The sequence below is a fragment of the Ranitomeya variabilis genome, chromosome 5 (assembly GCF_051348905.1).
Source record: "Ranitomeya variabilis isolate aRanVar5 chromosome 5, aRanVar5.hap1, whole genome shotgun sequence".
NCBI classification, from domain to species: domain Eukaryota; kingdom Metazoa; phylum Chordata; class Amphibia; order Anura; family Dendrobatidae; genus Ranitomeya; species Ranitomeya variabilis.
In genome coordinates, this window is record NC_135236.1 from 69,530,734 (window position 1) to 69,557,860 (window position 27,127).

General features: G+C 44.9%; 1 protein-coding gene across 1 annotated transcript in view; it reads left to right on the top strand.

Moving 5' to 3' along the window:
- Window positions 1-26,511, top strand: part of SFTPC (surfactant protein C) — a 31,415-nt gene extending 4,904 nt beyond the window's left edge. The window contains exons 3-7 of the mRNA XM_077262145.1: window positions 11,752-11,902; window positions 20,752-20,904; window positions 23,324-23,443; window positions 25,420-25,527; window positions 25,893-26,511. Of these exons, the coding sequence (XP_077118260.1) occupies window positions 11,864-11,902; window positions 20,752-20,904; window positions 23,324-23,443; window positions 25,420-25,527; window positions 25,893-26,000 (528 nt within the window). The 5' untranslated portion in view covers window positions 11,752-11,863 and the 3' untranslated portion in view covers window positions 26,001-26,511. The remainder of the gene's footprint in view (window positions 1-11,751; window positions 11,903-20,751; window positions 20,905-23,323; window positions 23,444-25,419; window positions 25,528-25,892) is intronic.
- The last annotated feature ends 616 nt before the right edge of the window (window positions 26,512-27,127 follow it).

Here is a 27,127-nt window from a genome sequence, read left to right on the forward strand (position 1 = left end):
TCAGACTTGGCCAAAGATTCACCTTCCAACAAGACAATGATCCTAAGCACACAGCTAAAATAACAAAGGAGTGGCTTCAGAACAACTCTGTGACCATTCTTTCCTGGCCCAGCCAGAGCCCTGACCTAAACCCAATTGAGCATCTCTGGAGAGACCTGAAAATGGCTGTCCACCAACGTTCACCATCCAACCTGACGAAACTGGAGAGGATCTGCAAGGAAGAATGGCCGAGCATCCCCAAATCCAGGTGTGAGAAACTTTCATTCCCAAGAAAACTCATGGCTGTACTAGCTCAAAAGGTGCTTCTACTCAATACTGAGCAAAGGGTCTGAATACTTATGACCATGTGATATTTCAGTTTTTGTTTTTTAATACATTTCCCAAAATTACTACATTTCTGGATTTTGTTCAGTCAAGATGGGGTGCAGAGTGTACATTAATGAGAAAAAAAAATGAACTTTTTTGAATTTACCAAATGGCAGCAATGAAACAAAGAGTGAAAATTTAAAGGGGTCTGAATACTTTCCGTACCCACTGTATGAGTTTCACTTTTTGTATTGAAGAACTGAAATAAATTAACTTTTTGATGATATTCTAATTTTGTGAGAAGGACCTGTATTTAGTCTCTTCTTGCTTCCAGCTTGCTATCCATCAGTGGTTTAGTAGTGATTGGAGCCATCAGTCCCTGAAGTCCATTTGTCCGGTGCCTAAGTCAACCCAGTGGCATACCGCCAATGGTGACAAGCCACGCGGCTGCTATGGGGTCCGTGAGTCAGTGGGGCCCACTGCCCGCCTCAGCATCAGGCTCTCCCACCTGTCATCGTACGTTCAACTGTATCGGCATCTCAGTGCAGCCGGCACGATGACTTTTGTTGTTTATTAAATCAGTCAGTACTTTGTACTGGTCATAATACTGTATAGAGGACTATGGGGAATGCATTATACTGTAGGGAAGACTATGGGGAGTGCAGTATACTGTTTGGAGGACTATGGGGAGTGTAGTATACTGTATGGAGGACTATGGGGAGTGCAGTATACTGTATGGAGGACTATGGGGAGTGCAGTATACTGTATGGAGGACTATGGGGAGTGCAGTATACTGTATGGAGGACTATGAGGAGTGCAGTATACTGTATGGAGGACTATGGGGAGTGTAGTATACTGTATGGATGACTATGGGGAGTGCAGTATACTGTATAGAGGACTATGGGTAGTGCAGTATACTGTATGGAGGACTATAGGGAGTGCAGTATACTGTATGGAGGACTATGGGGAGTGCAGTATACTGTATGGAAGACTATGGGGAGTGCAGTATACTGTATGGAGGACTACGGGGAATGCAGTATACTGTATGTAGGACTATGGGGAGTGCAGTATACTGTATGGAGGACTATAGGGAGAGCAGTATACTGTATGGAGGACTATGGGGAGTGCAGTATACTGTATGGAAGACTATGGGGAGTGCAGTATACTGTATGTAGGACTATGGGGAGTGCAGTATACTGTATGGATTACTATGGAGAGTGCAGCATACTGTATGGAGGACTATGGAGAGTGCAATATACTGTATAGAGGACTATGGGGAATGCAGTATACTGTATAGATGACTATGGGAAATGCAGTATACTGTATGGAGGAGTGCAATATACTGTATGGAGGACTATGGGGAGTGCAGTATACTGTATAAAGGAATATGGAGAATGCAGTATACTGTATGTAGGACTATGGGGAGTGTAGTATACTGTATGGAGGAATATGGAGAGTTGGGGAGTAGAGTATACTGTATGGAGGACTATGGGGAGTGCAGTATACTGTATGGAGGACTATGGGTAATGCAGTATACTGTATGGAGGACTATGGGGAGTGCAGCATACTGTATGGAGGAATATGGGGAGTACAGTATACTGTATGGAGGACTATGGTGAGTGCAGTATACTGCATGGAGGACATTGGGGAGTGCAGTATACTGTATGACGGACTTTGGGGAGTGCAGTATACTGTATAGAGGACTATGGGAAATGAAGTATACTGTATGGAGGAGTATGAGGAGTGCAGTATACTGTATGGAGGACTATGGGGAGTGCAGTATACTGTATAAAGCAATATGGAGAATGCAGTATACTGTATGTAGGACTATGGGGAGTGTAGTATACTGTATGGAGGAATATGGAGAGTTGGGGAGTAGAGTATACTGTATGGAGGATTATGGGGAGTGCAGTATACTGTATGGATGACTATGGGTAATGCAATATACTGTATGGAGGACTATGGGGAGTGCAGTATACTGTATAGAGGACTATGGGGAATGCAGTATACTGTATGGAAGACTTTGGGTAGTGCAGTATTCTGTATAGAGGATTATGGGGAGTACAGTATACTGAATGTGGGACTATGGGGAATGCAGTAAACTGTATGGAGGACTAAGAGAAGTGCAATATACTGTATGGAGGACTATGGGGAGTGCAGTATATTGCATAAAGGAATATGGAGAATGCAGTATACTGTATGGAGGACTAAGAGGAGTGCAATATACTGTATGGAGGACTATGGGGAATGAAGTATACTGTATGGAGGACTAAGAGGAGTGCAATATACTGTGTAAATTAATATGTGGAATGCAGTATACTGCATGGAGGACTATGGGGAGTGCAGTATACTGTAAAGATGAATATGAGGAATGCAGTATACTGTATGGAGGACTATGGGGAGTGCAGTATACTGTATGGAGGACTATGGGGAGTGCAGCATATTAAATAAAGGAATATGGGGAATGCAGTATACTGTATGGAGGACTATGGGGAGTGTAGTATACTGTATGGAGAAATATGGGGAGTACAGTATACTGTATGGAGGACAATGGGGAGTGCAGTATACTGTATGGAGGACTGTGGTGAGTGCAGTATACTGTATGGAGGACTATGATAAGTGCAGTAAACTGTATAGATGACTATGGGGAGTGCAGTATACTGTATAAAGGAATATGGAGATTGCAGTATACTGTATGGAGGACTATGGGGAGTGTAGTATACTGTATGGAGGAATATGGGGAGATGGGGAGTAGAGTATACTGTATGGAGGACTATGGTGAGTGCAGTATACTGTATGGAGGACTATGGGGAGTGCAGTATACTGTATGGAGGACTATGGAGAGTGCAGTATACTGTATGGAGGACTATGGGGAGTGCAGTATACTGTATGGAGGACTATGGGGAATGCAGTATACTGTATGGAGGACTATGGGGAATGCAGTATACTGTATGGAGGACTATGGGGAGTGTAGTATACTGTATGCAGGAATATGGGGAGATGGGGAGTAGAGTATACTGTATGGTGGACTATGGGGAATGCAGTATACTGTATGGAGGACTATGGGGAGTGCAGTATACTGTATGGAGGACTCTGGGGAATGCAGTATACTGTATGGAGGACTATGGGGAATGCAGTATACTGTATGGAGGACTATGGGGAATGCAGTATACTGTATGGAGGACTATGGGGAGTGCAGTATACTGTATGGAGGACTATGGGGAGTGCAGTATACTGTATTGAGGACTCTGAGGAGTGCAATATACTGTAAGGAGGACAATGAACTGTCAGCTTCCTAAGCTTGTCGTTACCTCCTCACTATGAGGGCCCACCAAAAGTGAAGAGCAACTGGTGGGAGTATTCGGCACTGGAAGTAGCTCTAATGCCGGCGAGTCAGCGGAAGGTTGAGACTCTGTATTTTGCACCATCTTTGGTATTTGCTGGGACTGTTCTGTATGCTATTGTGTGCTGGTGGTTCTATAAATTATTGCCACACTACTTTATCCTCACACTGTGTTGTCTGAGTAGTGTTCTGCCCACGGGGAGAGAGCGGGCATTCAGTGGTATGAGCCCTGGTCCATGCAGTCTTTCTAAAGACAGCTGGGCCAGCGGACGAGAGCACCCATTAACCCTGTATCTCTGCAATTGTTATATTCATTTATGCCTGTTTGTCTGGTTCATGTTATCCCATACACCTTTGCTTTCCACCTCTCTGCGCAAGCGAGGGGAAAGATCAGGGTTGATATAGGAGCATAGCAAAGCACCTTCAGGAGTAATCCAGGAGACAGGGATGGACTAGGGCGCCCCTAGTACTAGGGACCTGGTTAGCGCCCTCAGTCTCAAGGCACTACGTGACAGATGGATGGTCTGTCTCCACTCCATTTATAAAATTACAACTTTGGTTCCCATGCGAGTTACTAGATGTGATATGCTCGGAGGAGCATTTTATTAGCCTTGACTCCATAGATTGATAATATAGTGTAGACTGTTGGTGTGGGGTCATTATTATGTGGGATGTTTTCAGCTTCCCAGGGTATATAAGGTAAGAAGAAGGTGACTAGTTCCAGGAGGGTGGAGGGCGATTGTCTCTCTGTAGAGTGGTCCTAGAAGTCAGTAAATATCTCTTGGGTCTGATTGTGTGTTTGCTCGGCACTCAGGTGCATTCAGAACACTTGTGTGTTGTTTGTGTAGCACTTGTGTATATTGGGTAAGTGAAAATCATCTATCGAAAGTGTTTGACTCTTTCAAGAAGGCTACAGGTTACTCTCCATCTCCATCAATTGCCGATGTTCAAGCCAAATGCTTAAAGGAATGCCAGAAGCACGAACATCAAAATGGCTACAGACATGATCATGTCCTGCGGTAAGAAGTCCACTCATAAGGTTCTAAATATCCATGCATGCATTTACTGTTACCCATTCGGTAGCCCTGGTTAGAGTATATGATTCAGTGTCCAGTCATTCCCAGTGAGATTGTGATGTTAAGTTACTTCTCACGTACAAACCGTGAGTCAAGGAGTCCGAGGTCATAAGCCAGGAGGTAACGTCATAAACAGCAGGGTGAGACAAAGATGTAGTTAGGCACATTCTGGGGTCAGAATTGCTAGGCAAGGGGGGTGCTAGGTAAACAAAGGCAAACAGATGGTCAAAGGCAAAACCAAGGTCAGGCAACAAAGATCAGAATATAAGAACTCAGAGCAAACATACACCACTTGAGCTAACCTACAACTGGCAATGTTCTAATCATTGCCAGACAGTTAAATAACCAGGTAATCACACAGAACAGGCGACACCTAGATTGGTCAGCTGAGCTTTTACTCACAATCCTGACAGCTCAGCGCGCCCCTGATCCTAGAGGACGGCTGAATTGTCACTCACAGCGTCCTTAGGACCCTGTGATGGTGGAATTGTGACAGAACTCCCTCTTCTAAGGGTCCACTTGACCCCCAGGTTTCACAGGAAATCTGGAATGGAAAACCCTTACCTGGTGATCGGTCTTCACGTCTCGAGCTGGAACCTGGAACTTTCTTCCAGGCCGTATCGCTTCCAAGGGATGAGGTACTGGAGGGAATTTTGGACCTTCCAAGAATCTACAACATTCTGTACCTCATACTCTAAATAGCCATTGACAAAAAACGGAGGGGCGGGGATGAAGGAGATAAAACTAAGGGGACAAACTCCTTTAACAGGGATCTATGGAGGAAGTTAGGGATGCTAAGAAATGGAGGAAGGTTCAACCTAATAGCCACAGGATTGGCCACCTCCAGAATCTCATAAGTACCAATGAACTTCGGACCCAATTTCGTCAACGGTATTAAATTTAGTATTTTTAGATGACAACCAAACCTTATCACCTACTTTAAAGACACGATCTGCTGAAAATGTTCTATCGGCCTTCCATTATTGTCTAATCACAGTGGCCCCAATATTATTTTGAAACTCCCTTCAGACATCCCCAAGTTTCTGTATGGTGACCTCCACCCCAGGACATTCAGAACTTACTAGAAAATTCACCAAAATGAGGATGAAAAACATAATTACAAAAAAAGGCGACGTTCCAATCAAATGATTGATCCGACTGTTAAAGGTGAACTCAGCAAGAGGTAAGAATGTAGACCAGTCCTCCTACTGAGCAGCAACAAAACATCTTACCTTTTTTTCCAAAGATTGATTTGTCCTTTTGAGTTTGACCGTTGGTTTCATTGTAGTAGGCAGAGGAAAATGATAAGTCAATCCCCAGGTTTTTTTTTACAAAAAGCTCTCCAGAATTTGAAGACAATTTTCAGTCCCGTATCAGACACAATGTTAAGAGGGATCCCTTGTAACCTTACAATATGAGAAATAAACAATCTGGATAGTGTCTCAGTATTAGGTAACCCTGACAAATAAACAAAATGTGCCTGTTTGTTGAATCTGTCAACCACCACCCAAATAACAGTCTTCCCACCAGATAGAGGCAAATTAGGGTACTTTCACACATCCGTCGGTACGGGGCCGTCGCAAACCGTCGGCCCGACGTACCGACGGATGTTGTGCTAAATTTAACACAACATGGGCAGCGGATGTAGTTTTACAATGCATCCGCTTCCCATTGTGAGTTCCGAGGAGGAGGGGGCAGAGTCGAAAATGGCGGACCCGTCGCACAAAAAAACGTTACATTGAACGTTTTTTTGTGCGTCGCGGCCGCCATAACACGACGCATCCGTTGCACGACGGATGCGACGTGTGGCCATACATCGCAATGCGTCGCTAATGCAAGTCTATGGAGAAAAAACGCATCCTGCGGGCAACTTTGCAGGATGCGTTTTTTTTCTCCAAAACGACGCATCGCGACGTAGGCCATAAGACGGAAGTGTGAAAGTACCCTTAGCGATAAAATCCTTGGACAGATTAGTCCACGGTCTTTCTGGAATTGGCAATGGAGTCAATTTCCCGACCAGACAGTTATTACAGACTTTAGGACTTTAGTGCGTGTGCAAATTTCACAAGCGGATAAAAAATCTTTCATGTCAGTATTCATAGAAGGCCACCAAACGAATCTAGCAATAGCTTTCTGTGTAGCTGTGACCCCAAGATGACCACTCAAGATGGAATTATGAAACTCCTGCAACAAACACAATATTAGGTACACAGGTACCAGTGGGTACTGCCAATGGTGGCAGGATAAGCAGCCACCCACCCATCATCCCACGTTCAACTGCATTGACAACCTGGATGCCGATATAGTTGAAAGCAATGATGGAGGAGGGAGGGTCAGCTGACGCTCCTCCATCATTCTTCGGCGACTGATGTCTTAGTGCAGCAGGTATGATGACCTCACTACACTTCAAATCTGTAACGCCAGCTCCAGCGTCCCTGCATTGTCCTTCTCCGTCCTCCCATCAGGGACGCCGACATACCACCTCGGTGGCATCTCCTGTAGCGGCTTCCTACTCCCAGGGCCTGCACATGGTGCGCAGGTTTCCCGGCAGAACAAAAGGCTCTACAGTCTGAATCCAGGAAAGTTGGATTCTTATGTCCCTGATAATCGTCAGTCAGAGGCCCTCATACACATTGGACTGTCAGGGAAACCTGTTGGTATCAGCGGATTTGGCCAAATCTAGTCTAATGTGTATGGTGGTCTTAACTTCTATCTAAAGGGTATAGGCAGGCACTGACAGGGTGTGTGTACACGATTTCTTTGATTCCATGGAGTTTTTCAGACGGAAAACGCTTCAGGACACAGTTGTCATTGTGTCCCGAAGTAACTTTTCTTTTTGCTTTTTTTTCGTCGTCTTTCCCGACATCTTTTAGCCATCAGTTTTTGCTTTAGAATGAGCGGCCATTCTAAAAACTGCACCCCTCAAAGTGCTCAAACCACATTCAAGAAGTATGTTAACCCTTCAGGTGGTTCACAGGAATTAAAAGAATTTGGAAGGGAAAAATGAGCATTTAGCTTTTTTTCTCAAAAAATTTACTTTACATCTAATTTTATTTTTATAAGGGTAACAGGAGAAAATGAATCCCAAAATTTGTTGTGCAATATCTTCTGATCAAGACGATACCCCATATGAGGAGGAAAACTAGTGTTTGGATGCACAGCAGGACTCCGAAGAGGAACACCATTTCACTTTTTAAATGCAAAATTTGATGGAATCATTAGCTGATGCCATGTTGTGTTTGGAGAGCTCCTGATGTGCCAAAAGAGTGGAACCCCCTCCACAAGTGACCTCATTTTGGAAACTAGACCCATCAAAGAATGTATCTAGATGTGTGGTGAACACCTTGAACCCCCAGGTGCATCACAGAACTTTATAACGTTTTCCCCATAACAAAGTTCTTTCAGCCCCAATTTTTTTTTATTTTCACAAGTAAAGCAGGAGAAAATTCACCATAAAGCTGGTTGTACAATTATTCCTGAGTATGCCGATACACAATATGTGGAGGAAAACTACTGTTTGGGCGCATGGCAAGGCTTGGAAGGGATGGAGCACCATTTCACTTTTTGAATGGAAAAATTAGCTGGAATCATTAGCAGATGCCATGTCGTGTTTGGATAGCTCCTAATGTGCCTAAAGAGGGCAAACCGTCCCACAAGTGACCCCATTTTGGAAACCAGACCCTAAAGGAACTTTTCTAGATGTATGGTGAGCACCTTGAAACCCCAGGTGCTTAATAGAAGTTTATAATGTTGAGCGGTGAAAATACAAAATTACATTTTTTCCACAAAAATGGTATTTCAGCTGCAATTTTTTTTATTTTCAGGAGAAAATGGACACCAAAATTTGTTGTGCAATTTCTCCGGAGTACGTAGATAACCCATACGTGGGGGAAAACTACTGTTTGGGCACAAGGCAGGGCTCAGAAAGGATGGAGTGATGTTTTGGAATGCAGATTTTGATAAAATGTTCTACGGGTGTCATGTTGCATTTGGAGAGTTCCTGATGTGCCTAAACAGTGGAAACCCCCCACAAGTGACCCCATTTTGGAAACTAGACCCCTCAAGGAATTTATCTAGATGTTTGGTGAGCACCTTGAACCAACAGGTGCTTCACAGAATTTTACAACATTGATCTGTGAAAATGAATAAATAAATATTTTTCCCACAAAATGTTTTAGCCCCACTTTTTTTTCATTTTTACAAGGATATCAAGAGAAAATGGACCCCCATATTTGTTGTGCAATTTCTCCTGAGTACACCAATACCCCATATATGGGCAAAACTACTTTTGATGTACAGTGCAAAGCTCAGATGGGAAGAAGCCCCATATTGGAGTTCAGATTTTGCTGGACTGGTTTGAGGGTGCCATGCCACTTTGGTAGAGCACATGAGGTGACAGAACAGCAGAAGCTCCAATATTACAAACTATACCTCTGAATGACCTCATCTAGAGGTGCAGTGATTATATTGACACCATGGGTGGATCACAGAATTTTAAACCATTGGGCAGTGAAGAAAAAATTATTACGTTTTTACTACAAAAACTTTGTTTTAGCCTGAGATTTTACATTTTCACACTGGGAAATGGATAAAAAAGGCACCAAAATGTGTCCCACAATTTCTGTTGCATGTAGAAATACCCCATATGTGGCTGTACAGGACAGCTTAGCCACACAGCGAGACTCAGGAGGGCCAGAGCGCTATTTGCCTCTTGGAGCGCAGATTTTCCTAGAATAGTTTGTGGACTCCATATACAGATCCCCTAAGTGTTGAAGAGAAGAATCCCCCACAAAGGACCCCATTTTGGAAATTGTACCCCTTTGGGAATTTATCTACAGGTTTAGCATACCTCCCAACCGTCCCGGATACAGCGGGACTGTCATGATTTTGACAGTCTCCCCTGCTGTCACGGCCGGGACAAATATGTCCCACACTGGTTGGGAGGTGTGCAATGTATCAGCTGGTCATCCCTGCACCCGCAGAGCCTTACACCACATATTGGCTGCTCTGTGCGCACAGGACCTGTGATGAGGTCACAGGAGGGGAGGAGTCAGGGGTCACATGATCGGGACCTCCGTGGATTGCAGGACTCGGCTGTGCTGGTTGCCAACTTGCCATGGTGCTGCTGGATGAGGTAAGTAAGCTGCTTATGTGTGGGGTCACGAGGTGTTTGTGCAGCGCCCCAGAGTCCTGGTCGTTGCAGTACTGATGCTCCGCCACTAAGGGGAGTGATGGTACGTCTGATGGCACTAAAGGAGTTCACCTGACCAGGTATCACAGTCACACATTATACTTCACACTCCGGCCACCAGGGGGAGCACAAAGTTCTATGTATTAGGCCACTCCTCACAATCTGGTAAAACTGGGGGCTGGATAGGAAGTTAGAGAGAAGCTGACTGGGTTTTGCCCAGGTAACATCTAGTGAAAGAGAGGTTACTTGGGAAGACTCAGGGAGGTCCCTGTCAGGGGTGGGATCCTGACAGTGGCCTAGCACGAGACAGATCGTTACGGAGCCGCGCCTGCACCTCATTGCGGCGGCATCCTAAGAAAGGACACGAAGCGAAGTATATTGTGGAGAAGTGAGAAACGAGATCACAGCACAAAGGAGATAGAACCAGGAGGAGTCGTGCCCCGAGATCGGCAACATCCTTCTGAGGCGCGTAGCCGGCGGCCGGAACGCCGAGGAAGTAATAGACTCCACGCATTACTTTGAACTACAGCAGGGCAGTTAACTCTAGGTTGGCTGTCTCACCTTTTACACCTAATGAAGACAACGGAGGCAATTGTGGGAGAGGGGCGTCTCTAGGGTCCCTATAAAATAACTCCAGGCCTACCCCCTCATACGGGTCGTCCTATCCAAACCATCTGGGGGACGGATAGAAAGAACAGAAACATACACGACAGTTGTGAGGACTATCCCGTGGTGCTCAGCAGGGAAGTACTACAACACACAGGCGCTAGAAGGTAGGCACTGATTTCCACCTGCAAAGGGAACTCTGGATGTGCCTTCGGACCGGCCGGTCTCAGCCAGCCCTGTTAGCAGTGCTCTGGATTGTGGATGCCGAAGCCTTCAGTAAAGAGGTAAAGAGACTGCAACCCTGTGTCCTCGTCATTTACGGCGACCTACACCATCACCATCTACTCATTAAGGGAAGCCCTGGGGACATACTTCACCTGTGGGAAGTTACACCATCTAGCTGCCATTCCATCACCCCAGCGGACCCCTAGCAGCGTCGGTCACCCTGACTGAATACCACAGGTGGCGTCACGAACACTTGCCAAACTTTCACCTACACCTTCATTTTGGGCGCCCCTTAGCAGGGCCACGGACCGGGTCGGGCCACCGTGACACCCCTAGAACCGAGACCAAGGGACCCGGTACCGAGTACCCCACTGCCCTGCGTCTGGGGGCCACTCCATTGTGTGTGACTCCAGCCTTAGGATGTGCTGCAGAAGACTGGAGAAGAGGGAAGACTGCAGGAATGAGATGTGGATGTGAAAAGTCATCATGGATTCTGGACAAGATGGAGACGTAAAGAAAGAAAAGATTCAATTAGAAAATAGGTCACCTATAATTTACCTGGATGCAAATGTTTACTTGTTGATACTGACTTCACCTCATCAGTGCTGTAATCTTGTAAGCAGGACCCTCACTCCTAAAATAACTTACCTTTTATTGAATTTATTGTCTGTGCATGTCCCCAATTAATTGTAAAGTGCTGAAGAATATGGGGGCTATATAAATAAAAATTATTATTAGTGGCAGTCCAGTGCCTACCTTGGGTGGACAGATTTTTGTCATCTGAGACCTTTTGGAATAGTAGCAATGCAAATGCCAGGAACATAGGATGTCATGTACTGTATTAGACAAGGAAATATGGGGTTAAGAAAACTCTGCTGATTGCAGAATAAAAATCATTAAGCAAAGTGCATCTTCTGGTAGAAAATGTTTTAGTGAAACCTCTTAAATGTCAGAAGTATGTCTGTTCTTAAATACTTTCACGTATAAGTAAACTGTCGTAATAGAGGCTGAGAACACTTCACAGCAATGACGCGACTACAGGTCCAGGTATATACGGTGGATCAGGACTTGGGATAAACATACAACCTGCTGATAGCAGAGAGGAAACAGGCCGCCATGGAGCAGAGCAAGACCGTGTTGATGGACACACCACCAGTAAGTGGACCTGCGAGGTTAGAGATTAGTGATGGCCAGACTAGGAATAGAACTTCTATGGATATCGGTGATGTGGTTCCAACCGTAATCCTCTCGACTGGTGTCATGGATGGGAACACTCTCCTAAATTCATAGTGGAGAATAAGCAACTAATGTAATTTTCCATAGTAAATAGTCATTTTATATCGTGGTTTCCAATGTGAGTTCACAGGATTATTCCCAAAATGGCAAATTATTCCCTATTCACTGAGTAGGGGACAACATGCTGATCGTCAGGGGTCTGACCATCGGGAGCACAGAGATCTGCCTTGAATGAATCTGCCTCTACTCCATAATTTGGAGGAAGTGGGCATCAGTAAAATAATAGTGAGTTATCAGTGCATGGTAGAAATCATAACAATAAGGAGAAACTGTGCTCGGACAGCTATATCCTAAAATGTGGTAAGTGGAGGTGTCCTGAGTGGGGTGATTTATTGACAAGGAAACATGGTTGTGGTCAGAGAGCGAGAGAGGAGAATTAGTATAGTCATACACTGAACAGAGGCGCGAGAAGGTCAACTCCAGAGTATTCTCATCTTCATGTGTAGGAGAGTTAGTAAGTTGAGAAAGGTTAGGGATAAAGGATGGGCAGAAGGGGAAAGGGGATTATGAATAAGGATGTTAAAGTTCCCCATGTTTAGGGTGGGGATCACAGGATAGAAAGTGTGGAAGTCAGTTGTCAAAGTGATCGAAGAACTGACTGAAGGGGCCCAGAGGGCGATACATCACCGCCACTCACAGGGAATAGGGCAGGAAAAGTCAAGACAGTGTGCCTCTGCTTAATTGTGAAGTGCTGTGGAATATGTTGGCTCTATATAAATAAAATTATTATTAAGGGATGATAGGTAGGGGCATGTTTCCACGGTCAGGAAACGCTGAGGATTGGATGCTGCATACAGCGCAGTGTCCAATTCGCAGCGGCCAGATGTTACAGCATAGTGGAGGGGATTTTATGAAATCCCATCTCCTCTATGCGTTCAAAGACGCAGGTGGCAGACTTGGGTATACGCACATGCGGCGCGTCTTCATAGACCGCAGCATGTCTATTTACCTTGCGGAGACGCTCAGTCACCACAAAATAAATTACACAGTCCAATGTATAGGATGCGGTGATTCCGCATTTGTTCAATGAACATAAGCGGAATCACCGCACATACAAAAGCAGGCAGCGCTTTGGACGAAGCGGATATCTGCTGCGTCCAAAGTGCTATAAATCCGGAAAGTGGAAACTTACGATAAGGGTACTGGGGAGATGACCTGAAAATCACATTGTGATGAAAGGAGCAGACCGACACCTCCACCTGGTCTGCTCTCAGATCTGGGGTTATGTGAGAAATGTAGGCCACCATACGAGAGAGCAGCAGCGGCGGTTGTGTCCAACTGCTGGATCCAGGATTCAGTAAGAGCTAGAAGTTTAAATGAATTTGAATGGAAAAAATAATGAATGTAGGAGTTTGTTACATGATGACCATGAGTTCCAGAGAGCACAGTTAAAGGAGACAGAAGGAATGCAAAGAATATTAATAAGATCCCCAGGGTTTGTTAGTGTACCAGGGAAGGAGATAAGCTTACTATTACAAGAAGGGTCTGAGTTAGGAGAGATATCTCTTTGTTACTAGGAGGAGAATAGAATGAGCAGATGGTTAAGTGATTTGTGAGAGCTTTTTTGTGTTGTATGCTGGGAATGAATGTATCTGTGTGGTTTAGGATTGTGGAAAGAGTGTGGGGGCTGTACATAGGAGAGGGTAAGAGAAGGGTCTCCTATGGATGGAGTACGCAGAGTGTGTGAAAGGGTGGTAGATATGAGTGAACGCAGCAGCTAGAACATAAATTATACGAATATATAGTGTGAATAAGTTTTGCAGAACAAATTAACTAAGAACAAGTTTCTTTGAATGTCTTTTCTGTCTCCTGCTCTGTAAAACTGCCATGTTTAAGTGCCTTGGCGCCTTGAAAAATATGGTATTTCGATGAAATCCGCACAAATTTTTTCTTACACAAGTGCCTTCCCCTTAGCTCTGTCTAGAGAATTAGGAAGGTTTGTTCTTAGATCTAGGTCAAACTTAACTGGTTAACAATCAATCAACTAACTTAAAGGGAACCTGTTACCCCCCAGGGCATTTTTAAGTAAAAGAGCCAACGTCAGCAGCGCTAAGGGTACCATCACACAGTGAAATTTTCATCGCTACGACGGCACGATTCGTGACGTTCTAGCGATATCGTTACGATATCGCTGTGTCTGACACGCTACTGCGATCAGACACCACGCTGAGAATCGTACGTCGTAGCAGATCGTTTGGAACTTTCTTTCGTCGCTTGATCACCCGCTGACATCGCTGGATCGTTGTGTGTGACACCGATCCAGCGATGTGTTCGCTTGTAACCAGGGTAAACATCGGGTAACTAAGCGCAGGGCCGCGCTTAGTAACCCGATGTTTACCCTGGTTACCAGCATAAACGTAAAAAAAACAAACAGTACATACTCACATTCCGGTGTCTGTCCTCCGGCGTCTCAGCTTCTCTGCACTGTGAGCGCCTGCCGGCCGGAAAGCGAGCACAGCGGTGACGTCACCGCTCTGCTTTCCGGCTATGGCGCTTACACAGTGCAGAGAAGCTGAGACGCCGGGGGACAGACACCGGAATGTGAGTATGTACTGTTTGTTTTTTTTACGTTTACGCTGGTAACCAGGGTAAACATCGGGTTACTAAGCGCGGCCCTGCGCTTAGTAACCCGATGTTTACCCTGGTTACCCGGGGACTTCGGCATCGCTCCAGCGCCGTGATTGCAAAGTGTGACCGCAGTCTACGACGCTGGAGCGATAATCATACGACACTGCGACGTCACGGATTGTGCCGTCGTAGCGATGAAAATGGCACTGTGTGACGGTACCCTTAGGCTGTATTCTGTGAAGGGGGATTTTATGCTTAGTATCCATAGGAACGGTGAAATAATCACTTTTATAAATTTCGCGCCATACCTTTATTGTGTCAGGGAGGTATGATTTCTCCCTGACTCAAGCGCCTCGCAGCCGTCCATCATCCCACCGTGCGCCGCCTCCTCTCTGTCTTGTGCCGTCACCGGCGCCTGCGCTCTGCAATTATTTCTCGGGCATGCGCCGTGCGCGCTGCCCTGGAACTTACATCAAGTGATGTAAGTAGATCGCGCCTGCGAACAGCGGAAGCCCCAGATCCCGCCCCGCAGTGTGTTATGATGTATTCACACTGCGGGGCTGGGAATCTGGCGCATGCGCAGTAGAACGGGTCACTGTGCTCCATTGAAGATAGTGCCGAAGTCTAGTGAGACTTCACAAATCTCGTGAGACATCAGCTCTATCTTCAATGGAGCACGGTGACCCGCTCCACTGCACATGCGCCAGATTCCCAGCCCCGCAGTGTGAATACATCATAACACACTGCGGGGCGGGATCTGGGGCCTCCGCTACACGAAGGCGCCAGTGGCATAACGACAAAGAGAGGAGGCGGCGCCCGGAGGACACAGGGGGATGATTGACGTCTCAGAGGCGGTTGACACCAGGGGAGAAGACATACCTCCGGGACACAATACAGGTATGGCGCAAAATTTATAAAAGTGATTATTTCACCGTTCCTAGGGATTCTAAGCATAAGAGCCACCTTCATAGAATGCAGCCTTAGTGCTGCTGAAGGTGGCTCTTTTACTTAAAAACGCCCTGGGGGGGTGACAGGGTCCCTTTAAGACAGCAGGAGGCAATAACATTGAAAGACAAACAAACAAGCTTGCAGGCCAACATACACACACATACACACACACACACACACACACACACACACACACACACAGGGCCGTTTCTTCAACAGGGCGGGCAGGGCGGCCACACGGGGCGCCGTGGGGCCGGGGGGCGCAGGAGAGGCCTCGGGCCCCGGTGGTCCCCTGCCCGCTGCTGCTGCTGTTTAAGGGCTGTCAGGGGCGCGGATGCCGCGCTCAGTGCTGAGCGCGGGCGCGCCCTGCCCGAACTCAGCTGCAAATCTGACAGCTGAGCGGTCAGATCATCGCCTCGCGTCGCATTATTAGCATATGGAGGAGCAGGTAGGACGGAGACTCCTGTGATAGTACACGGTGGGTACAGGCTCATGGCGTCACAGAGAGGACACGTGACACCTCTGTGCTACGGTATACAGCCCCCGGGCTCATCCTGCAGCCCAGCACATAGCCTCTGCAGCCTGCCGCTGCTCCTGTCAGCGATGATGTCACGGGAAGGGGCGGAGCCTCCACATACAGTGCTCTGCTCAGCTCATATACCAGGAAGCGGCAGGGCACGTGTGGCATACACTATACTGTGGCATACACTATACTGTGGCAAGCATATACTGTACTGTGGCATATACTGTACTGTGGCATGCACTATACTGTGCCATATACTATACTGTGCCATATACTATACTGTGGCATATACTGTACTGTGGCATATACTGTACTGTGCCATATACTATACTGTGCCATATACTGTACTGTGCCATATACTATACTGTGCCATATACTATACTGTGGCATATACTGTACTGTGGCATATATACTGTACTGTGCCATATACTATACTGTGCCATATACTATACTGTGCCATATACTATACTGTGCCATATACTATACTGTGGCATATACTGTACTGTGGCATATACTGTACTGTGGCATATACTGTACTGTGCCATATACTATACTGTGCCATATACTATACTGTGGCATACACTATACTGTGCCATATACTATACTGTGCCATATACTATACTGTGCTATATACTATACTGTGGCATACACTATACTGTGCCATATACTATACTGTGGCATATACTGTACTGTGGCATATACTGTACTGTGGCATATACTGTACTGTGCCATATACTATACTGTGCCATATACTATACTGTGCCATATACTGTACTGTGCCATATACTATACTGTGCCATATACTATACTGTGGCATACACTATACTGTGCCATATACTATACTGTGGCATATACTGTACTGTGGCATATACTGTACTGTGCCATATACTATACTGTGCCATATACTATACTGTGCCATATACTGTACTGTGCCATATACTATACTGTGGCATACACTATACTGTGCCATATACTATACTGTGGCATATACTATACTGTGGCATATACTGTACTGTGCCATATACTGTACTGTGCCATATACTGTACTGTGGCATATACTGTACTGTGCCATATACTATACTGTGCCATATACTATACTGTGGCATACACTATACTGTGCCATATACTATACTGTGCCATATACTATACTGTGCCATATACTATACTGTGCCATATACTATACTGTGGCATACACTATACTGTGCCATATACTATACTGTGGCATACACTATACTGTGCCATATACTATACTGTGGCATATACTGTACTGTGGCATACACTGTACTGTGTCATATACTATACTGTGGCATACACTATACTGTGCCATATACTATACTGTGCCATATACTATACTGTGGCATATACTATACTGTGGCATATACTGTACTGTGCCATATACTATACTGTGCCATATACTATACTGTGGCATATACTATACTGTGCCATATACTATACTGTGGCATATACTGTACTGTGCCATATACTATACTGTGGCATACACTATACTGTGCCATATACTATACTGTGGCATATACTGTACTGTGCCATATACTATACTGTGGCATACACTATACTGTGCCATATACTATACTGTGGCATATACTGTACTGTGGCATACACTGTACTGTGCCATATACTATACTGTGCCATATACTATACTGTGGCATATACTGTACTGTGCCATATACTATACTGTGGCATACACTATACTGTGCCATATACTATACTGTGCCATATACTATACTGTGGCATATACTGTACTGTGCCATATACTATACTGTGGCATACACTATACTGTGCCATATACTATACTGTGGCATATACTGTACTGTGGCATACACTATACTGTGCCATATACTATACTGTGCCATATACTATACTGTGGCATATACTGTACTGTGCCATATACTATACTGTGCCATATACTATACTGTGGCATATACTGTACTGTGGCATACACTATACTGTGGCAGATACTATACTATGGCATATACTATTATTATTATCTGTGGAGGGGTAATGGACCTGTTGCGATGTTTATTCTCAGCGAGGAAAGGAAAGAATTTACTTGACTGTATATGATTTGGTGACTCTAGGGCACCTGTTCACACTAAGACTACCGTCTCACAGTGGCACTTTTGTCGCTACGACGGCACGATCCGTGACGTTCCAGCGATATCCATACGATATTGGGGAATACATATTGGGGAATACCTATCTACACATGAATTGTCTGCTGCACATGTAAATTCACGTCATGCATGGATTGATGCACAGAATAATCTTAAAAAAAATACAGGAATTGATAAAGATTTGCAAACCCAGATTACACAGGAACATAACCGCTGGCGAGAAGTGTTGGAAAGAGTTATGGCAGTAACTGTATACCTGGCAACCAATAATTTAGCTTTTCGAGGATCGTCAAATACATTGTTTACACCAAATAATGGACATTTCCTTGGGCTTATAGAGCTTCTTGGAAAATTTGAACCAGTAATGAGAGATCATTTAAAACGAATTACTTCCCAGGAAATCCATACACATTACTGTGGAAATTTAATTCAAAATGAAATTATCTGCTTGATGGCCTCTCAGGTGAAGAAATGTATTCTAGAAAAAGCCAAAAGATCTAAGTATTTTTCAATAATGTTGGACTGCACACAAGATGCAGGTCACACTGAACAGTTGTCATACACCTTAAGATTTGTTGATATAGATGATGATCACGTAGCAATAAAGGAACATTTTATTGGCTATCGTCCTGCTACTGATACATCTGGGGAAAGTCTCGCCAATCTCCTTTTAGAAGAGATTAGTAAATGTGACCTGGACATGAACAATTGTCGAGGACAAGGATATGACAATGGTGCCAACATGATAGGCATGCAAAAAGGAGTTCAGGCTAGAATCTTAAAAAAATATCCTCGGGCATTTTTTAACCCCTGTGGATGCCATAGTTTAAACTTGGTTATAGGTGACGCTTCCAAATCATCGGTAAAATCTGTAAATCTGTTCGGTGTGTTACAAAGGCTTTATAACCTGTTTGCATCATCTTCTAAACGATGGTGTATAATAAGTGAACATGTGAAGCATCTTACGCTGAAGAAGGTATGTGCTACTCGTTGGGAATGCCGTGTTGAAAGCTTAAAGGCAGTACGCTATCAATATCCGGAAATTCACGAGGCTCTCCTAGATTTGGAGCAAAAGGTTGATGATCCCACTCTTGCTTCTGAAGCAAAGTCACTGTCAGTGATGTTGGAAGACTTTGCCTTTCTAATCACACTGGTAGTATGGTATGACCTTTTATTTCAGGTACAAATCGTAAGTAAATCTATGCAGTCAAAAAATATGGAGATGACTCGATGCAACGATTTGTTGAAGAAGTGTACCATATTTGTAAAAGAATATCGTGATTCTGGCTATGAATCTGCAAAGACCGTGGCCACTGAAATGGCTACAGACTTGGGCATCGAAGCTAAATTTACAATAAATAAAAGGCCCAGTAAAAAAAAAAAATTGTTTGACTATGAAAGTCAGGATGAGTTAATTACAGATGCAGAGCAACATTTTAAGATTTCTGTTTTCTACCCTCTTGTAGATAACATGGTTGCATCACTGGAGAGGCGTTTCTCACAACTGTCTGAGCATAATAAATGTTGGGGCTTTCTATACAACATTAAAGATTTGCCAGAAAAAGAACAACTTAAAAATATGTGCAAATCGTTGGAAAATATGCTAAGCCATACTGCAGAGGTAGACAAACTACAATGTGACATTGACGGCAATGAATTGCTGGAAGAATTAAAACATATTCAGCCAATGATTTCAAATTCTTCTATAACACCACTGGAGGTTTTGAAGCACATAAATTACACGCACTCTCATGACCTGTTTAAAAACATATGGATTGCCATGAGGATATTACTAACTATTCCGATTACAGTTGCAAGCAGTGAGAGAAGCTTTAGCAAACTGAAGCTGATAAAAACATATCTTCGTACCACAATGACAGATGAGAGGTTATCATCTCTTGCTATTTTATCAATAGAAAATGAACTGGCAGAAAAGCTGAATTATTCGGAAGCTATTAATGCTTTTGCAGCGGCTAAATCTAGAAGAGTCAGTTTCTCATAAATCTGCAACCTACAATTTTTAGGATCTGTTTCCAAAATAATTAATAGATATTATTTACCTACAACTTTGTTCTCACCGTTAGCATACTTGTCCCTTTTCCCCAAGTTCTATATAAGTTAAAGGCAAATTATAATTTATTAAAAAAAGGGAAGATACAAGCCTGCTCTCTATTTATTACTCAAGCCCACAAAAATAATGTTTATTATTTTCGGTGCCGGGGGGGGGGGGGGGGGGAGAAATTTCCTACTCTCGCCCTGTGTCATTTTTGGGCTAGAAACTGCCCTGCACACACACACACACACACACACACACACACACACACACACACACACACACATTTAAGCATACACACATGCATACGTACATATACATATACACACGCATCTATACATAAACACATATACATATGTCCATACATATACATATATATATATATATATATACATAGACACATATTTATACTGTACATACACACATATATACATACGTACATACACAAGCACGGTTCTTTATCCAGTGTCCTCTTTTTTTCCAGGTATATTCAGAGCTGCTTCCCATACCTCGTATCCCATGTCTCGGCCATGTTAAGAAGCTCCTATGTGTGGTGGTGATTGTAGTAGTCCTGGTTCTGGTTCTTCTTGGGTTCCTCTTGATGGGGGTCTTTATGAGCCAGAAACACACAGAGACGGTAAGAAGGAGACACATGTAATAGCCACCAATGTCGTAGTGTGGAGAGGTTACAAGTGTAATAGCCCAGAACTCAAAATTCTTAGGGCCAAAAAAGTTTTTATTTTGAAATTTAGCACCCCTAAAAAATGGCATTGGCAGCACCCTAGATCTAAGGCAGTGCACTTGCCCCAGACTTCTCTTTCAGAACTCCAAATCTCCTGGCAAGCGCAACTTTTAACTGCATCACCATCAATATGATTCAGATACACATGGACCTTGTGGTAGAACAAGGAGTCATAGGCTGCTGTAGGCCTCAAGCAGTGTCCTGACATAGGTGACAAAATGACAACACCTCAGTTCGCTGCGCTGCCGGTGCTGGCACACTGCTGTCCACCCTGTCTATCTGATCTAATACTGGAGATACCAGAGGTGCTGAGGTTATAAGAGGCTGCTCACACTGCTGTCCACCCTGTCTATCTGATCTAATACTGGAGATACCAGAGATGCTGAGGTAAGAAGAGGCTACTCACACTGATGTCCACCCTGTCTATCTGATCTAATACTGGGGATACCAGAGGTGCTGAGGTAAGAAGAGGCTACTCACACTGTTGTCCACCCTGTCTATCTGATCTAATACTGGAGATACCAGAGGTGCTGAGGTAAGAAGAGGCTGCTCACATTACTGTCCACCCTGTTTAACTGATCTAATACTGGAGATACCAGAGGTGCTGAGGTAATAAGAGGCTGCTCACACTGCTGTCCACCCTGTCTAACTGATCTAATACTGGAGATACCAGGGGTAGTAAGGTAAGAAGAGGCTGCTCACATTACTGTCCATCCTGTCTAACTGATCTAATACTGGAGATACCAGGGGTGCTGAGGTAATAAGAGGCTGCTCACACTGCTGTCCTCCCTGTTTATCTGATCTAATACTGGAGATATCAGAAGTGCTGAGGTAAGAAGAGGCTGCTCACACTGCTGTCCACCCTGTCTAATTGATCTAATACTGGAGATACCAGGGGTACTGAGGTAAGAAGAGGCTGCTCACATTACTGTCCACCCTGTCTAATTGATCTAATACTGGAGATACCAGGGGTACTGAGGTAAGAAGAGGCTGCTCACATTACTGTCCACCCTGTCTAATTGATCTAATACTGGAGATACCAGGGGTACTGAGGTAAGAAGAGGCTGCTCACATTACTGTCCACCCTGTCTAATTGATCTAATACTGGAGATACCAGGGGTACTGAGGTAAGAAGAGGCTGCTCACACTGCTGTCCACCCTGTCTATCTGATCTAATACTGCAAATATCACGGGTGCTGAGGTAAGAAGAGGCTGCTCACACTGCTGTACACCCTGTCTATCTGATCTAATACTGGAGATATCACGGGTGCTGAGGTAAGAAGAGGCTGCTCACACTGCTGTCCAGTATGCCTTTCTCATATAATACTGGAGATACCAGGGGTACTGAAGTAAGAAGAGGCTGGTCACACTGCTGTCCTCCCTGTCTATCTGATCTAATACTGGAGATACCAGGGGTGCTGAGGTAAGAAGAGGCTGCTCACACTGCTGTCCACCCTGTCTATCTGATCTAATACTGGAGATATCAGAGGTGCTGAGGTAAGAAGAGGCTTCTGACACTGCTGTCCACCCTGTCTATCTGAATACTGAGAGGCTGCTGTGACCTAGAGATGACCTATTCAATGTACTGTCAAGTTGTCTTTAGGTCACAGCAGAGGAGCTTCCTATTGCACATGCTCACATGCTCCTGTCTTATTAATAGTTTATGACAGGTTTCTGTCAGTGAAACAAGGCGGCGGTCCTATTTAGAAACTAATTTCAAATGAGATTTCCTTTCGCTATTTTTTTTTATTCCCGGAGAGCCTCTTTAATGCATTATTATAATGCATCTTTTTGAGCAAATATCCACTACCACGTCTTGCAATATTACAACATGGCTACTATAAGTACAGATGTAGCAGAGCTGAAGGGATCATTTAAGCAGGAAAACACGTCACAATATCACATCATAAAAGATCATAAGGCGTATGGCTGCTGAGACCCCAAGTGATCAGCTGCAATATGTGGATGAACTAACTGGAGGTCTTCAATCTCCCTGCAGCGCCACCACAGGCAATAAGAAGCATTACACATTTGGATTGTGTGGGCATAGCAGGCCCCTATTGGGTCTTACAGAGCAAGAGACCCTCTTTATGAATGTTCTTGGCTCCGATTAAAGACCACTCACTGTATTTACAATTCAGAAAGAAAGATGGTCTTATAAATCAGACAACTCCTTTAATTAAATGTCCTCACTAAGAATTAACCATTTGCAATAGTTTCCTCTTGCTGGCAATAATGTCTGCAGTGCAGTGCCATGGTGTATATACTGTATTTGTGCACAAAGATCTTCACTGTTGTTTCTCTTTGTCTTTAGATTTTCCAGATGTCCCTGCAGGATGGAGCCAATGCCAAGCTAAGAAGTGCTGGAGTGGCAACCTTCCATCTCGACACCGGCATCAACACTTCAGACTGTGTCGTGTACGACTACAGCAAGGTACCGCGATCGTTATTGATGTATGTTTGGAGGGCGCAGAAGTAGTCATACAGTCATACATTTTTACAAAGGTTGGTGACGGTTAGTGTAGTAACCAGGTGGTCTAGAGCTCAGCATTTTAAGGGTTATTCCTGAAATGTTAAAGAGGTTGTCCACCACTTTTTGATTGATGACCTGTATTTTAGATAGGTCATCAATGTCTGATCGGCTGTGGTCCGACGTCTGACAACGTCTGAAAAATGTTTAGTGGTTAACAAAAGTTTTTTTTAATACTAATGTGTAGCGCCCCCACTGCCGCAGGGCCGAGGGGGGTACCCGGTACCGGGCCTCTGAGTCTCTGTTCTGGGGTTGTCACGGTGGCTAGGCCCGATCCGTGACCCTGCTGAGGGGCGCACAGTGAAAGATGTGACGGGTGACGGCGGTGATGCTGTAGTAGTGCGGTGCAGTAAATAACGAGGACACCAGGTTGCAGTCTCTTTACCTCTTTACTGAAGATCTCTGGGTCCTCAGTCCGGAACACGGTTCACCAGGCTGCGCAAGTCCGGCCGGTCCAATGGCACCTCCAGAGTTCTCTTCACAGGTGGAAATCGGTGCCTTCCTTCTAGCGCTATGTGTTGTGGTCCTTCCCTGCTGTGCTTACAGAAAGTCCCCACAACTGTTGTGTCTGTTTCTTAAGTTCCCTCACAACACGATTAGATGATGTTCTGCTAATCCTCCGTCCCTCCCTGATGTTCTGGTTGGAACGGCACCCGTTTGACGGGTAGGCTCGGAGCTCTTCCGGGACCCTAGAGTCGCCCCTCTCCACAAGTTGCCCCCCAAGACTGCATAGGTGATTTAAGTTAGACAGCCCGCCTTAAACTGACTGTCCTGCCGCTGTTTGGAGTATTGCTTGAAGCTGAAAGTTATGATACTCCCTCGGCGTTCCGGCCACCGGTTGTGCGCCTCAGTAGGATGTTGCTTCGGTCTTACAGCACGACTCCTACTGGTATTTCTCCTTTTGCTTGATCTCGTTTCTCACTCAGCACAATCTATCTCGCTTCTAATCCTTCCTTGGGCACCGCCGCTATGCTGAGCAGGCACAGTCCCGTTACGTTCGTTCAAGTTGCCAAGCCTCTGTCAGGATCCCACCCCTGACAGAGACCCTACTGTATCTTCCCCCACAACACCCTCTGCCACAAGGTGTTGCCTGGTTCCAACCCAGTCAGCTTTCTGATCTAACTTCCTGCCTGACCCCCAGTTTACCCACTATGGTGGGGAGTGGCCTAGTGAATAGAACCCTTAGCTCCCCCCGGAGGCCCGACTGTGAAATGTATTGGTGTCTGTGATACCTGATCAGATGAACTCCTTCAGTGCCATCAGACGTACCATAGCTCCCCGTAGTGGCGGAGCCACAGTACTGCAACGACCAGGACTCTGGGGCGCTGCAAATGACTTACTGATCTCTGGGATCCCCAGAACTTCAGAGAACTCCTCATCTTGAATGTCGAAAAGATGCACAGGGTCAACATTTGCGCCACTCATTGTCTATGAGACTGATGGAAATCGCAGAGTATTGGGTAATCTTTGGTATTCCCAAAAGTCCCGGTAGGCCATTTTTTGCAGTGACTTGCCGTCATATGACATACCGGTACGTTATGGCGATTACCCGGCACAGGAGTTGTCCCTGCACGATCAGCGCATGGAGCTCAGCATAAGTGATGGAGCTCCATTCTTGGGGTTGCAGTGCTTGGACCCCCAGCAGTCGTAAGAAATAACTTTGAATTGTCGAAAGACCCCTTTAATAATATATATGTAACTGCTAAGATGGGGATTCCTGTAATATACAGTATAGACTCTAGACATTGAGGTATATTCAGAAATAATGAGACACAGCCTTGTCCCCTGTTCCCTTTCGTACCACGATCTACACCCAGTATGATTGACGCGCCTCTAACAACTGCCAAGTCCAGTACCGTAAACCATATCTATTTTTCCAGCTGTTGATCTGCACCCGCCCCCGGCCTGGAAACGCGTGTTACATCACACACATGGAACCAGAACGCGTGCAGAGTCTCCAGAGCATTGCCGAAAATGTGCTGAGCAAGGTAAACTGCCAGGGCGGCACATGGCACCAACTAAACTGATCCTTTCATCTCACTTTTCACAGTTTCACGTTGACAGTCTGTATCCGATGGACCAGAGCCCTGCAAACTTCTTCGGCATCCCCTTTGCTTCTAATTATTAGGCATGGCGCGGCATACTGCATGACGATGGCGTGGGGCCATACAGGAAACTCGCAGGAGGAGTCTTACAGGGCTCTGGCGCAGCAGACATTAGCGTGGCTGCTGGACCGAGGCCCTACGAATCTTTTTGCTCAACTGTACTGACCATCCTTTGTCAATTGCGTTCTTCTAAATGAAAAGTGATTCTTGCATTACTAAATATTATAATTTTTTTTCTTCACCCTTAGCTGGGCTCTGGCAAGCAGAATGACCCCCTTAAGCTGGTGAGTGATCCTTCCATCCTGGGCACCACCATACAAGTGCTGTGCGGAGACCTGCCGGTCTACTGGACCTAATGGACATTTTTCTATGCCACGGGACCATCTGTGTGTCCACACACTTCTACCTACCATGTCCAGACACATTATTCAATTTACTCTTATGTACTGCACCCATTAGTATCTGCCAGGTGCAGCCGCAATATATATATATATATATATATATATATATATATATATTATACCTCTACATATGGTCCCATGTAAAATAACTTCCGCAGCTGATGACCCCTGGACCACACATCTTACTGCACTATTATAGTCTGCCATGTTTCCATCACTGCCCATACAATACCCAGCCATGATATGCTGTACTCCTGAGGAAGCCATGCAATGGTTGTTCAGGCTATGGCACATCATAATGTATACACCCTGCGTCCCTGCATGTGCATGCTTTCTTCCACCTGAACCTCAATTCCTGGATGCTATATACGAACTTGAACGTTTATTGTCCCCGTCTTCATGTCAGAAATGTATTACAGAAAATGACATTTAATTCGAAATTTTGCTAAATAAAATTTTCAGCATTCAATAAGGACTGAGATCTATTGACTTGGAGCTTCCGAATGTGAATTTGTATATCTGTGTCTGTATTTTTAACAACAGGTCCCCTACGTGACGAGAGGGATGTCTGCGGTGTAATATGCTGGTGAAAATTATTTCTACTCTACTAATTAAATGAAACAGACTAGAATGTTCTCCATGCGGCCCAGACCTTTATACAGCTCCTGACACTGGGCACTATATTGCACCCAAAATCCTTTGGTAATCTTCAGATTTCATGATGCCTTGCAAACAGTCAAGAGACCCAGTGCCAAAGGCAGCAAAACAACCCCAAAACCTCTTTGAACCTCCACCATATTTGACTGTAGGTACAGTTTTCTTTTCTATCTAAGTCTCATTCCATTTTCGGTAAACAGGCAGAATTATGTGCTTTACCAAAAAGCTCTATCTTGGTCTCATCTGTCCACAAGTTGCTTTCCCGGAAGGATTTTGGCTAACTCGTGCACATTTTGACAAACTGCAGTCTAGCTTTTTTTTTATGTCTCTGTGTCAGTAGTGGGGTCCTCCTGTGTCTCCTGCCATAGTGTTTAATTCCATTCAAGTGGACTGACACTGATGCACCGTGGGCCTTCAGGACAGCT